Genomic DNA, 16,447 nt, shown 5'->3' on the forward strand with positions numbered 1-16,447 from the left:
TTTATTTAACTTGCCATATTAGTATGTATGTTATAGTATGTAGTGTGTAAGTAAAGTATTAACTAAATTTGACCCACTTCCCGATTTTTGATTGAGATGAAACTTTGCGTGCATGTGTGAATGAAATGACAATGTAATATTATTACTATGACATGAAGCTGATCTGATGATGGAGCTGGAAGGTAACCACAAGAACTCTGTAATAAAACGACATAACCCCATCGAGTTTGGGCTCATTAGATTTGTCTTGACGAGTCCTAGGTGGTAACCAGGGACAAAGGTACAGTCAGCAAATAAATATTGTATTAAAAAATAAAATGTAGCTTAAAGTTATTAAAGCTTTTATTTAACTTGCCCTTTTAGTATGTTTGTTAGTATGATAGTGAGTATGATATAAAAGTAAATTAAATCTTGTTGTACAGTAAAAATCTTATATTCTTAGATATGGGCAATAAACGAAAATCATTTGGGATGAAAAAACACAGTACTCTTAACACAGTATGAGCTGCTTAGAAAAGGTTATTCATCATTATTAATTCCCATTACTGTAAATCCAAGATAGAAATCTAGTTCCATAAATATTTTTTTTTGTTAAATTCACTCCAAATCGGATTTACGGTTACTGTAAAATTACTGTTTTTGGTTTTAAGATAGCATTTTTTTTATCAGGTACTACACTACCATTAAAAGGTTATTTATCAATACTAATTCCAATTACTGTACATTCAGGATCAATAATAAATACCTTTTTGTGTTAAATTCAATTCGGATTTAATAACATTACTTTCTTGATTTTAAGATTGCATTCATTTTCAGACGGAAAATAGAACAGGCTGAAGTGTCGATTATACCTAATCATGAGACTTATATAAGTCCCAATATGTAAAATGTATGATGCATTTTCAACTTTAAAAAAATTTGTCACAATTTTATTCAGTATTAATACTTTTGTCTAGTTTTCACAGTATTTTATTAGGTACGTACCCAGTGAAATCATATAAAATGAAGATTATTGTTTGAAATTTCTGTTACTGAACTGATAAATATTTTGAAAATGACGAGTGACGAAAGTCATTGGACTCCGTAGTCCATTAAATTAGACGCCTTACGCATTGTTAATAATCTACTCCCAGAGAAGTCGACTCCATCTGATCTCAGGACTCCATCTTAAAACCCTCGCTTCGCTCGGGAGTTAACGCACGACACCCTCGCTGCGCTCGGGAGTTAAATCTGGAGTCCTTTGTTACGCTCAGGATTCAATACCGTACCCGTGACATAATAAAGTGCTTTATCCCCGTAGTGTACAATCTACTAATAGTATTTTATGCAATTGTTACATAAAGAGGGGTCTTGAAACCATAGTGTGGTGTAACGATACCAGCGAAGTGAATATCGTTATAGCATCACACGAGTGTTTTAAGGCCTAATTATGTAAAATCTCATACAATATTTTATATACACACATTATCGCCGGGGATCTCGGAATTGCTCGTTTAAAGGTATTAGATGAAAATAATTATGAGCAATGATGATGATATATTCATTTATTTACTAAGTATTACGTGTCCTCACACAGTATACCATCATATGCGTGAGAAACATTGAAACTAAATATTTTGCGAGCACTGAAAAATTAAATTTTTATTGCCAGCTTTTTTTACTGACTGTAATTTTTATACGTTGTTGCCATCTAGGGCCAAAGTACTTGTCAAGACGAATCAAACGAGCCCAAAGTCGATGTGGTTATATAGATTTATTACAGAATTCCTACGGCCACCTTCCAGCTCCATCATCAGATCAGGCTTCATAAATCATAATAATATACTGCATTGTCATTTGATTTACACACGTATGTAAAATTTTAACTTAATCTAAAAAAGCATATTTAGTCAAGTTTAGCTTCCAAAATTTTATCCATACCTACTAATAACTAACATACTAACAGGGCAAGATAAGTAAAAAGCTTGTAAGTAATAAAATAAATTATTATGTTAAGAAATAAAAATATTTCATATCACAACAAAAATTTTTCTTAATTTTACTACGACGGAAAATGTACAACGATCAAGATGTGTTTAATGTTTCGGCAACGCTCGCATCGTACGCACACAGCAAACCGTCGTAGTGTGCGGGCGAAACACGGGCCGCGGGAAGGAGATCGCGCCAGTGACGAGTTGGGACAAAATGTTTGCGCGCTCTTAACAAAGATTTACAAGTTTCAAATGAATTGCGAAATTCGTTACTGATTTCAAATTTGGAATTTTTCTTTAAGAGTAATGTCATAGGTTTAGTGATTGTTGTGTCATAGGTTTAATAACTTACAAGACCTAAAAATGATTTAATTTCTTTTTGACTTTTCGGTATTGGGTATTCTTTGACAGCTTTAATTTTGTCATTATTAGGTTTTAGACCTTCTTTTGTTATCGTGTGTCCAAGATACAAAACACTTTTACGAAGAAATTCAGATTTTTCTAATTGGATGTTCCGTAATACGTTAAAAATTGTCTTTACTTTTGCTACATGTTCCTCAAGGGTACTTGAAAAAATTATTATATCATCTAAATATATGAGGCATTCGGTTCCTTGCAAACCGCGTAAAATATTGTCCATTGTCCGTTGGAATGTGGCTGGTGCCGTTTTTAAGCCAAAGGGCATTCGACTAAACTCGTAGTGTCCAAACTGTGTACTATAAATGCAGTTTTGGGGCGATCTGGTGGATCAACTTCAATTTGATGATAACCACTTGCCAAATTTAATGTTGTAAAATAAATGCTTTTTCCCAACTTGTCGAATAAGTCACTTATATTTGGTATTGGATATTTGTCGTCTAAAGTAATTTCGTTTAATTTCCTATAGTCGATAACCATTCTGAATTTATTTTCTCAAGAAGCATCCGCTTTCTTTGGTACGAGATGAATAGGTGCACTCCACGGAGAGTGTCTTGGTTGAATAATATTGTCCCTAAGTAATTTATGAACTTGTTCTTTAATTTCTTGACTTTGAGCTGGCGGCTGCCTATATGGTTTTATATATATCGGATTTTCGTTCTTTGTCCGAATTTTATGCTTGACCTCATTGGTGAAGGTTAAAGGAATCTCTTCATGATAAAATATATCTCGATATTGATGACATATATCCAGAATTATTTGTTTTTCTTCTGAATTCATGTGATCAACTCTTGAGTTTTTGTAAATTATCTAAAAGCATTTGATCTGTGCGATCGTCGTTGAAATAATTAAAATGCGTTCTTTCTATACATTCTTTATAAATGATAGGTAAAGTAACCCTTCTAGTAATTAAAAGTTGCTCATTTAAATTGATTGAAGCACCTAAAAGTGCTAATAGATCCATTCCAATTAGACCATCATAAAATTGACCTACGTCGTACACATAGAGTTTACAGTTCAGGTTTTCACGAAAGATTTTAAATACCTTTATGCATACAACTTCATTGTGTTGGCTCTTGGCATGAGTACTAACAACTTCGAACGGTTCTTCTCGTTTGTACTCGCTAAAGTACTTGTTTGCAAGTTTGTTGCTTATGAAATAACGAGTGCCGATCATAAATTTTGCGTTTAGTTCTGGTATCGCGATGTAAGGTAATTTTGACGTATTGTCACATTGCGTTTTTTCGAGGCATGTACACGTAAATTTGTTGTTTGTGGTACATTATCGGTTTCATTTTGACGAGGACCTGCGCTAGTGGATGGGCTCTCAATACAGTTTAGATTTGTATTGAGACTGTCGTTATTCCTAGCAAAAATACGATTTTCGACTGGACGATAAGCTTGATTGGGCCTATAATACTGGTATTGGAAATTATTTAGATTATTTTGGTAGTTCTGTGATTGGAAAAAGGGCCTACTAGGCAGATATGACGTATTTGGTCTGTTTAGCTGATAAGTCATGTTTGTTCAAACGATTTTGTGGCGAGTAATAATTATTAGTACGGACAAAAGGTCTTAGTATATTCATTGGAGGTTTTTTAATAGAACTTTGCTTATGCGTATTATTTAAAGAAAGAAAGAAAATAAAAAAAAGATCTATATATTAAAAAGTAAAACGATAAAAAATACAATATTATTAGTATTACAATATAAAATTTACGATAAAAATAACAATATTATAAAGTAATTTTAGTTTTATTAACAGAAAAGCACAGAGTTATAACACATAGTACTATCTAATCTACTTACTATTTACAAAACTTATATTATTAGTCTAAATTACAATATTATTACAATTACAAAAAGGGTAAAGATAGGCATAAGCCAGTCTCCTTTACCCTTTTTTCTGGATCTTTGTTCGTCGAAGTTTTGCTCTTCTAAAACTACTTGTAAGCATCTTCTAACGTGGTCGGTTGTTTCAAACGAACCGTGCGCATAAGGCCTTTAGGTAAAGTATATAAAAAGACATTTAATGAGATATGGTTATAAATTTGCATACGACTGATTCTACTTATCTCGTCAGGGATTTGATTAACCTTTGCGTACAAATTGCTACTAATCAATTGTATTCTATTGCATAATTGTAAAAATGTCTCATTTGGTTTTAAGACTATTCCTTCTAATTCCATAAGAATACAATCTTCAGAGCGATTATCGCCAAAATGTTGTAATAAAAGATTTTAATTTCTATCCAATGTGTTCGTTTTCGCTAATTAACGCGGCGGCTTTGCCTGTTAAACGTGACGTTAATGCATGCATAACATATTGAGATGCGTCATTTATATCTCCGGAAAAATGTGATATTATGTAGTCTCTTTTTTTGAAAAATAAATTGAGCGTACGTGCATCGCTATCAAATAACGGAATTAATTTTAAAATTTCGCTTGGTATTAGTGTAAGTACAGGTTCCATACTTTCAGGCATGTTTTCCGTACTTTCTGGTGCGGGTTTCACATCGCTTTGGGCTGGCATAGCCTTGGAAGCCATTATATTATTACTAGACTTGCTTTTGGGTGGAACAATCACTTTGCTCACTATGTGTGCTATGTGTGCAGAAAATAAATCCGCTAGTTTTTCTACAATTCTTTGGATTGATTCGATTATTGATTTAAGCACAGTACGAATATTAATTTCTGGAATTTCGACTCCAAGTAGTCCTGTATTATTTTGATTTCTATTACTTGAACCTTGCCCTTCGTCACTTGAATTATTTTGGTTCGAAATCATATGACACAATTAATTAATGACGACACAAAAAAATGGATGTATTCACACAAACACAATAAAACATCAATGATTGGTTGGTTGGTTGGTTGGGTACCCGTTTTGTAATTCACCTTTGTTTCGGTTGATTTTTATTTTATTTCACTTCTTTGGCGAATAAAATTAATTTGCTTTCATTTAGCAAATATAAAAAAAGCACTAGCCATAGCGATTAAATTATTATGATTATTTATCTTGCTTTTAATTATTCTTTATTTTATTTTTTCTTAATCTAGTGCAATAGTTAAATGAGAGATATTTGCAACAGTGACGATTAGTCAAGATTGAATAGTGCTCTTTTAAATAAAAATAGAGCTATTCGCAACAATTAGATTTAGTCAAGATTGAATACGCACATACACACATATAAAAAAAACACACAAAAATTAAAATAAAATAACATAATTTTGGGAAAATGGAAAAAAAGGTTAAGGAAGGAAAACGGTTTTCCGTATATGGATTCTCCCGATTCTACCCTCTTTCTTCTGAATGAATGCGTGCTGCAACGTGTTTTCTGTTTCCAAGATTTATAGGAGTTTATTGGGTGGTTGGATCGTTTTTCCTTTTGCTCCTTGAAAGGCCACGACGGCACAGTGAATTACAGATTGTGCAACTCAGATACGCCGCAGGAAAGATCCTTAAGCCGACTGCGCCAAAAATGGTTGTGGAGAGGTGCTCCCAGACCTTGGAGTTCAGGAAACTCGTAACTCTCGAACGTTGGCTGGAACTCGCTGAAGCTCGTAGCGCGTCGAGTTGGTTGGTGGAGTAGCGTTTGTGCGATATTTCAAGTTTCAAATAAAATGAACTTTTTAACTCACTGATTTTATTTAATCTAGCAAAATTACAATATCGCTTACTTCTTGCTTCAGAGAGATGGAGGATAGAATGATTCGCTCCATTGAGTTAGGACTTTATATACATGATTGGTTAGTGGGGGAAAACAAAGACGTAGGCAATTAGCATCGCTACGCTTTGGTCATGTACTCACTAATTTACGACGGGAAATCAAGATAAGCGGCAATGAGACAAACAGTTGCTACTTTGTATTAAGACAGGGTTTCGCAAAGTGGGGTACGCGAACCCAAGTTCTCCCGAGACAAATTCAAGTTCTCCCGAGGATATAACGAAAATCTAAATCTAAGCGGATAAAGTCGCGGACGAAATCACAATGTAGTATTTATACAAATCCTGTAGGTATCAGACAACTCAGACTTTATCGCGCACGCAGTTTTTTTATTTTTTTTAATCCCGTAACTCAAAATGAAACAAGAGCGTGTCACGCACGCCGACACGTGTGGCACGTAGAGGGTGCCATGGCCATTACGATAAAATGAAGTAATACTTTTCTATTTGTATTTTGTTCCGAATCTTCTAAGTTTATGTATATACCTAATAATGTATGTAACTAATAATTATCAAGTAAACTTAGCCGTTATAGTTTTCCATGTAAGTTTGATATACTTTCTATCGTCATAATTTTTTTCAAAATTTTCTAACCTAATGTTTAGCTTTTACAGAGGGGGCGGGGACGCTCGCTTTTAATGAAAATTTTCTCTTTAGAGTTGAGTTCGCAAACGGATTATTGAATCGAAAAATCGTCTTCACAACACCATTGATTTTAAAAGACCTATCTTTACCAGTATATATGTGGGTTATGATTAACTGATGCATTTGAAACTCCAATGAAATCTTCATTTCTTTTGATGTGAAGATCACCATTAAATCGGAATCTACGTATCTTATAGAGAATGTCAAATGTAAAATTGTTGGCATTCCTCATAATGAGCGTGTATATTTTGTACCTCTCATCCATACTTTGTAAAGGATTATTTAAAACTAGATGAAAACCCGGCTTCGCTCAGGTAAAATGTACTCATAATAATAGCCTTAATATTATCACAAACGTACTTTCACAGCTAACCTACGTATCGGAATTTCACTAGTATATATTTCTCCTAAATCTTATTTGCCCAAATAACTATGATGTCTCTGTCTCATAATCAAAGAAATTAAAGGGCCCCATATACGGTACGATTCGTCTGTACGATCGATCTGATGAAAATCGACGAATCGTACCGTGTGTGGGGCCCTTAAGAGGTCACAATGGAGAACGAAATGTAAACCTGTGAGAAATTAAAAAAAAGGCGGGAACCTTCGAGAGTGAAAGGCGCGAATTTCCGAAAAAAATATTTATAATTATTAATAATTTTGTATATATTGTTTATGTCCCAGTTGGTTTATCTAACAAAAATTCGCAATGATCGGCAGCTCACGAAACGTCATCCGGGTGCGGCGATTCATGCGCAGGGTGAGAGCAGATGGGGGCGAGGTCGCGTATATTCCCACGCAGACTGTCGCAGTAACGTTTGCCTCTACCCAGCTGCCTGAGTACGTGTACCTGGACTCATGGAGACACGAGGTGACGCAATATGTCCCTCCAGTTAGTTAAGCAATGCTTAAAGTGCCAACAGTTCAGACATATTGCTAAATTTTGCAAAAATAATGAGGTTTGTTCTATCTGTTCCGAAAATCACAATTATAAGGCCTGTGGCGCCGACAAACAAAATCCAGTTTGCGCCAACTGCAAGGGTAAAACATATTGCAATTTCCGCGTCTTGTCCTATTAAAAAAACCAAAATAGAAGAAAACAAAATCAAATCCCGAATTGCAGCCTATGCTGATCTATTTAATGAAAAGTCTTTCCCCCAACTAGCCGCTAGGACAGCCGAAACCTACTTAGAAAATATGCTAAAATCTCAATCATTTTTAAATATGATAAAGCTAGTAGCTAATAAAAACGAATCGCCTATAAATACAGAAACAATACGTGCAGCGTTCCAAGGTACGATAAGAGAGAACGCTTAATCTAAAGCATAATGAACGCTCTCAAAATCGTACATTGGAACGCTCAGAGTATACTCCACAATAGGCACGAATTTACAAACTTTTTATATCAAGAACATATAGATATTGCGATCATTTGCCAAACCTGGTTAAAGTCTCATCTGAGGCTAAAGGTCCCTGGGTTTAACATAGAGCGCAATGATTGTGGTAACAAACATAATGGTGTATGTATTCTGATACATAATAGTATACAAATATCTGTTAATAGTAAACCCAGTTTTTGAAAAAACAAAATTTGAAAATTTCATTAAATCTATCGGTTCGGGAACCCATGATAATCGCAGGAGACTTTAATGCTCATCACACGTCTTGGGGTTGTTGTTCTACTTCATCACGTGGTCGTACTGTGTTAGATGTTGTCGATGATAATTTTCTGGTACTTTTAAATGATGGTACGCCCACTACTGTGAGCTCTATGACTTGGCGTCCTAATGCGTTGGATCTAGCCATAGTTTCTCCATCGTTGGCTCCTCTTTGTACTTGGTCAGTCCACGACGATGGACCTGGAATAATCAATTTGGTTCTGTATTTATTACATTCGAAGAAATGCCTGTATAATAAAAAACTATGAGGGGGTGACGGAGATGAAGCAGTGAAAAGTCCAACGAACGAGAGAGAAAGTTTATTAACGAACGTGATTAGAATACAAACTGATTACGCGTACATTACTGGTCACGAGTATTCCAGCGGGGGGTGGAAAGATCCGAGAACCAGCAGTGTAATAGACTCTAGACAAGGACGCTAAAACGACTCAACTGGAGGGTGAGAGCGCATAGCGTACATTGCTGAGTTCCTACCTCTGATAACAAAACAATTTCTTGGGTCCCTATATAAATACTCGTCGGCGAACAAACGTTAGCTAGTTTGAATCTACAGCCAGCGCCATCTAGCGAAGCGTTGTGAGCGTCGCTTGTAGTTCTTACGTTTCGGTATGCGCGTCTTGCTGCGCAACTGTGTTAGTAGCGACATCTATGCGTGAGGCGACCGTACTATTAATTCTTGTCTTGTGTATTTTGTGTTATAAATCTCCCCCTCTGTCCACGAAGTCGTCCCGACGAGTGGGACAGGACTAATTTAATTTTATTGACGGGCTTTGCGCGGTCTACCACGGGGTCTAGCCGTAGCCGTAACAGGGGTTGCTTTCTTGTTATTACTCTGCTTCTTCGGTCTTCCTCTCTTGCGTATTGGTAATGTGGGTTCTGGTACATCAGTGTCTCCAGATCTGTATGGAACCAAAGCTGATGCATGATATATACCAACGGGCGTATTTGAAGAAGTGCTTGCAAGTTCGAAGGAGCTAGGGCCATGCCGTCGTACAATCAAGTAGGGTCCATCGCGTCGGGGAGCCAACTTGGAGCTAAATCCCTGACTGGATTTACTTAGTGTATGGGTAGTAGCCAACACCAGGTCTCCCGGTTTATAGTTTGGACAAGCGCGTCTTTGCTGATCGACATAGTCCTTTCGTTTTTCTTCCTTTGCTTCTTGTATTTCCCGTGCTTTGAGCAACGTTTCAGCCATCGTAAGTAGGCGAGGAGTAATTTCTTTGACGAAGTTCTCGTTTTCTACTATTGTCCGCAGATCATGGTTTACATCATCTGGCGTTCGTAATTCACGTCCGAACGTGAGATATGCGGGTGTATAACCAGTGGAGCAGGATTTAGCTGTATTCATTGCAAAGCGAATGCTAGGTAACTTCTCTGTCCACATCGTGTGTTTATCCCTTACCAGGATAGCCAGTTGCGTCTTTAGGTCACGATTTATTCGTTCAATTGGATTGGTCTCTGGGTGATAGACCGGGGTGAATCCGTGTTGAATACCTAAGCAATATGTTAACTGTTGCATTACGCTACTGACGAATTGCGTGCCATTGTCGCTAATAAATCGCCGTGGAGCGCCGTATCTTAAGATTACTTCGTCGAGAAGTATTTTGGCACATTCTTCTGCAGTTGCTCGTTCTAGGGCAAATAGTTCCACCCAACGTGTTGCAACGTCCTCAATGATAAAGATCCAATTATGATTTGAAGGGCTTCGGGGCAATGGTCCGAATAAATCAAATGCCACTACTTCAAAGCGCTGATTCTGGGCAGTTGTCTGAAGCAGACCAGCAGGCTTCTGATTTGAAGGTTTGTAGCGTTGGCAGTAAATACAATTTCGGACGTAGGCTTCTATGTCTTTTCTCATCCCCTTCCAGAAATAACGTTTTGCTATGCGTTCAAAAGTTTTGTCCGTTCCATAATGTCCAGCAGTGGCTTCATTATGGTAAGCATGAATGATGCTTGATTGCTCCTGTTTAGGGATGACCAATTGACTGGATTCTGCTTCCGAGTGCGGATAATAGCGGTACAATATACCGTTATTCATATGATAGCCCTTTTTACTCCAGTATCGACCATTTTCTTCATCAGGGCTTTCTAAAGTTTGCACTATTTTAACAATGGCTTCATCTTTCTGCTGCTCTTGTTTTATCATTTCTTTACTCTTTGCAGGCATATCTACCATCACCGTACAAAGTCCACAGTCCTCCTCCAATGCTGGTTCACAACTGGGACGGGACAAAGAGTCAGCAACGACGTTAACTCTGCCAGCAATATACTTGATGTTAATATCGTATGGCTGCAGTAGTAGAGCCCATCGTGCTAATCTCCCAGTTGGTGACTTCAAGGACATGAGCCATCTAAGGGCTTGATGATCGGTCATGACAGTAATCTTTCCTCCTTCGATGTAACCTCGGAACTTATTGACAGCCCATACCACTGCCAAGGCTTCACGTTCTGTGGTTGAATAGTTGCGCTCAGGTTTGGTTAAAAGGCGACTCGCATACTCTATGGGGTGTTCACTTTCTCCCTCCCCCTGCACGAGAACTGCTCCGAGTGCATAACTACTTGCATCACTCTTTATGGTGTACGGCTTGGTGTGATCAGCCTGGGCAAGCACTGGTGATGATACAAGAAGTTCACGTAGTTTTGCAAAAGCACTTATCTGGTCTTCTTCCCATTCCCAGTTGGCATTCTTCTTAGTTAGACGTGTCAGGGGCTCTGCTACCTTGGCGAAATTAGGAATGAACCTTCTATACCATGAACACATTTGGATGAATGACAACAAATGTTTTAGGTTCCGCGGGCGTGGCGTGTCCAATATAGCGCTGACTTTTTCGGGGTCAGGCTGTAAACCTTCAGGAGTTATAAAGTGTCCCAGATATTTCACCTTCTGACAGCAGAAGTTACACTTGTCGCGATTCGCGGTCAAGTTAAATCCGTTGAGCTTGTTGAACACATCTTGCAGGTCTTTCAGGTGATCGTTAAATGTGGACGACATGACGATTAGGTCATCCAAGTATACCAATAACTTGATATGGCTGAGTGAGATGCGGAATCTATCCATCATTCTCTGGAATGTGGCCGGAGCGTTGCGCAATCCAAATGGCATTCTCAAGAATCGATACATTCCAAAGGGGGTGACAAAGGCCGTCTTATCCTGGTGCTCTGCCTTTACAGGTATCTGCCAGTAGCCAGCACGGAGGTCAATCGTACTCATATATGGTGTGGACTTAGCACTGTGAAGCAGATCATCAATCCTGGGTAAAGGATATGCATCAGGAGTTGTTATAGCATTAAGCTGCCTATAGTCAACGCAGACTCTCGTGCTACCATCTCTCTTTGGAACCATTACCACTGGCGCAGCCCATGGTGATGAGCAGGGCTCGATGACTTTCTCAGCTATCATCTTCTCAATCTCTTTTTTTAGTATCTCAGCCTTTATAGGTGACAAGCGGTATGGTGGTACCGAAATCGGTGTGTGATCACCGGTGTCAATGGAGTGCTCGAAGTCCTTCACTGGGTTTCCATTGGGCGTGAACACATTCTGGTTCTCCTCTAAGAACTGTTCTAATTCTCTAACCTCAATGGTAAATACGGATGTGGATGGAAAGAGATCGTCATCACATCCATTCGACTCCTCATCATAATTTTGCAGGCTGATTCTAGCATCTTCATACAATGCGTCTAGTATGGGCGAGTAGTTAGAAGGGAACTCGGAATGGGGCCTTTTACAAGGAGGAGGCGATGACATATCGATCCTCTTCAACGGTCCATAGGGACGCTCAAAGCTGGCTGCAGTGTTACTTTCTTCAGGCAGCGAAGGTGATAAGGAGTACGCACTTTCTGTTGCCATGAAGGCTACTCCTTCTCCAAACTTGGCGAAGCTCTCCTTATAGAGTTCAAACTCATTAAATGGATCGTCAATGAAAAACCAGGTATATTGCGGCAAATTAAGGACAATGTGAGCATCTTGAAGGAAGCCGACCCCGAGTAGGGTTCGGTTGTGGCGCGACTCTGGCAGAACCAAGAACGTGGTATGAACCGTATGGTCATTGATCTTTACTGGAGCCTGGGTTACCAGTACGGTTTGTGGCCTCTGAATGCCGTCAGCCATGGTAATGCTCACTCCTAATTCCCTAAATGTGAAACCTTTCTTCCGTAACTCACAATATAGTGAGTATGAGGCGATACTTGATTTGGCGCAACTATCCAAATAAGCAGAAGTGGCTACTCCTCCAATATCAATATAGACGACGGGCCTGTCTCTAGAATCGGTGGAGACCGCAATCGAACAACATCCGACGTCCACCGCGGGCCGCTGAGCCTTATTTGCGTTGCACGTTGAGCAGTTGCTTCTTACTACCCCTGGTGTGCCGCAGCCATAGCATCTAAATTTTGGAGCAGACGGGGACGGGAACTGAGTTATTTCTTCAACTCCATTAGGTTTGACGCCTTTTTGAGGATTATCCATGCGCGAGGACAGCTTCTTGCAAGTCTCAACGGTGTGGCCGTAGTTTTTACAGTACCTACAGCGGGTTTTCCTCGTTGGCGCTGGCCTTGAACCTGGGAGCGGTTTATACTCGTTCGTTTCGGTTGACACAACACGATCTTTTTCTTTTAGTACATGCTCCGCTGCTTGAGCCGCTTTCAGAAGATCCTTAAAGCTTTTCACTTCCGCACGAGTAACCTTTTCCCTTATTTCTAGACGAAGCAGTCCAAAGACCATGTCTAGCTGGTTAGTCTCCGACTGCGAGTTAGGTAGCTGTGAAAACAGCAGCCGCTTTCGTCGTATAAATTCTTCAGTGGAAGTGCCAGGAAGTTGCTTCTCCTGCGTGATATCGATATATATCAAATATGCTTCGCGAACAGGCGCAAAATTTTCTCGCAGTCGTATTTCAAAGTCAGACCATGAAGTCACATCGTTCCTGACTCCCAACCACCAAACTCCGGCTTCTCCCTTTAATAGTATGGGTAGTTCGCTAAGGGCAGTCATGTCGCCGATGTCAGCTGTACGTTTAAATATATTCACAGCTGACAGGAACGCTTCGACGACTTCGGCGTCCTTCACGCCATTATAATTATAATTGCAGTCTATGAAAGACTTCTTCGCAGGTTGTGTAGCGGGAAATCTGTCCAAGAACTGTGTAAACTGCTCTGGCGACAGCATCTTGTTATGTACTATTGGCCTTTTCTTCGTTTTGTATGTAGTTATACGTCCAGAGCGTGTAACGAAAGTTGGGCTTTTTACTCTCGCTACTCCAGATCCTCCTCCACTCATTAACAAAGTAGGTCGTCTAACGTCGTAGGCGTAGCGTAGGTCGTAGCACCGTAGCAGGTTGCGTAGAGCTCGTAGCACGATGATGATGATGATGATGACGTCACGTAGACGGGCCTCACGTGCAGGGCGCCAGTTATGAGGGGGTGACGGAGATGAAGCAGTGAAAAGTCCAACGAACGAGAGAGAAAGTTTATTAACGAACGTGATTAGAATACAAACTGATTACGCGTACATTACTGGTCACGAGTATTCCAGCGGGGGGTGGAAAGATCCGAGAACCAGCAGTGTAATAGACTCTAGACAAGGACGCTAAAACGACTCAACTGGAGGGTGAGAGCGCATAGCGTACATTGCTGAGTTCCTACCTCTGATAACAAACCAATTTCTTGGGTCCCTATATAAATACTCGTCGGCGAACAAACGTTAGCTAGTTTGAATCTACAGCCAGCGCCATCTAGCGAAGCGTTGTGAGCGTCGCTTGTAGTTCTTACGTTTCGGTATGCGCGTCTTGCTGCGCAACTGTGTTAGTAGCGACATCTATGCGTGAGGCGACCGTACTATTAATTCTTGTCTTGTGTATTTTGTGTTATAAAACAAAATAAAGGTAACTAAAACTACATACAAACTAAAATTATAAATAAAAAAAGTTGCCCAAAATCACTGCCAGGTGGTAAGGTGCCCAGAAGGCTGGCAGCATTACCACGCTGTATGGCAATGCTTAATCTTTGTGCTAAGAAAAAGCCAGCCCTCTGGTCACCCGAAGCCGTAATCAATTTGGACGACAATGATTTAAAAATATTAACAGCACTCAAACCCCAAGGACCCATGGTTTCTACCCCAAACGGCTCAAAAATGTAGGCACTACTGATGAAATAATTTTGTATTGTAATGTAAATGGAGTACATTTGCCCACTCACCCCAATTTTAAAATGGTGAATTGGCAAATGTATGCCGAGAAGGTGGAGTGTAAGTTAAATAACTTTCAGTTCGACTCTTTGAGGCATACAATTTGTTCACGAATATCCTAATGTGTGCTGTCACAGAGTCCATACCGAATCATAAAGGTCCCAGTCCCATGAAAAATAGTCCAAATCGTTTTTGTACTGTTAGAAAATCTAAGAAAAATCTAATTTTCCATGGTGGAATGATAAATGTTCCACAGCTGTTCAAAACTCCAAACAGGCGTACATCAAATTTAAACAAAATTTTACTTTAGAAAATTATCTAGAATTTATGAAACTCCAAGCTACGAAAAAACTTGTTATTAAAACAGAAAGACAAAATTCTTGGGCTGATCTATGCACTTCTTTTAATCGGTTTACTCCATTGTCAGTAATTTGGCGCTTCATGCGCAAATTCAATAAAATTTATGTTCCTCGACACTCTAATAGTAATCATGAATGGATTCTAGATTTCTTACAAAAATATACTCCTGATAGTGTGGAAAATATAAGTAGTTTGTCTGTTGAATCCCCTTCCAGCCCGCACAATGATTTTCTCATAAACTTATTTAGCCTTGAAGAATTGAAATCTGCAATATATTCACGCAGGGATACTTCGTTTGGTTTAGATGGAATTCCATATATGATGTTCAAGAAACTGCCAGAGAGTTGTCTGATTATTTTACTAAATATTTACAACGCACTTTGGACAAAAAACGACATACCACCTGAATAGACCACTGATTGCATCATTCCTATATTAAAATCTGACAAACCTAGATTTAATCCAGACTCTTATCGTCCTATAACATTGACATCATGCGCAGGAAAAGTCTTTGAACAGTGACTTAAGCAACGTCTTGAATATTATGTAGAACATAATGGATTGCTTCCAAACAATCAGTATGGTTTTCGTAGAGGTCGTTCAGCACGTGAAAGCATATCTTTGTTTCATTTAGATATACTGAAAAGCATCAAAACTAACAACAAACTTATTTCAGTGTTTTTTTTGATATTACTGGTGCTTTTAACAATGTAAATATTGATATTTTATGTACAGAACTTTTAAATATATGTATTCCAGTTAAAGTTGTACAGTGGATTCAAAAATTTCTATCTTGTAGAAAAGTGTATGTGAAGTATGATGGTGGATTGTTTGGTCCTCGACTATCTTCCATAGGAGTTTGTCAGGGTGGAATTTTATCCCCTCTGATCTTCATTCTGTATATACGTCGATTCAATTTGGTAATGGGTCCTAATATCAAAAATTTACAATTTGCCGATGATCTTGTTGTATATTTATCGGGAAATAATTCTAACACAATAATAAATAACTTAAACTTAGCATTAACAAAACTCCATAATAAGAATAAAAAACAAAATAAGTGCATGCGTGTTGTGACTGGAGCATTTAAAACCACTCCTATTGTTTCATTACAAGTAGAGTGTAATCTCCCTCCAGTAACAATAAGACTTGCATATCTGAAGGAAAGATTTGTTGTAAAACTACATGCTGAATGCCACATGCAACCACCTTTTTAAAGAACTCTTGAATATTAACCTATTGCCTTTCCAAAAATCTTTTTATGTTTTGTAGGGCCTATCTGAATTTAGCAGTGTTTTAAATCAAATTAGTATACATAAAAGCAATAACCACTTACCTTGCTTCGATGGGCCTTATGAAAGTAAATTTAGTCCTATAAATGTTGTGATTAATAATGGTCTCTCCAGAAAGGAACAAGTATATGAGAAATTAGCTTCATGGAATGGTTTTAAATTAATTTATACAGATGGATC

At 38.5% G+C, this 16,447-nt stretch overlaps 1 protein-coding gene and 1 pseudogene across 1 annotated transcript; one reads left to right on the top strand and one right to left on the bottom strand.

The window, feature by feature from the left end:
- Positions 1-7,464: 7,464 nt before the first annotated feature.
- On the top strand, positions 7,465-9,155 carry LOC141441925 (uncharacterized; annotated as a pseudogene).
- On the bottom strand, positions 8,415-13,598 carry LOC141441926 (uncharacterized). Its single transcript, XM_074106815.1, has 2 exons — positions 10,217-13,598; positions 8,415-8,617 (listed from the first exon to the last, which is right to left on the bottom strand). Exons 1-2 carry the CDS (start codon positions 13,596-13,598, stop codon positions 8,415-8,417), a joined length of 3,585 nt encoding a protein of 1,194 aa, XP_073962916.1.
- Between the last annotated feature and the right edge of the window lie 2,849 nt (positions 13,599-16,447).

Source organism: Choristoneura fumiferana, chromosome 24 (genome assembly GCF_025370935.1).
Source record: "Choristoneura fumiferana chromosome 24, NRCan_CFum_1, whole genome shotgun sequence".
NCBI lineage: Eukaryota > Metazoa > Arthropoda > Insecta > Lepidoptera > Tortricidae > Choristoneura > Choristoneura fumiferana.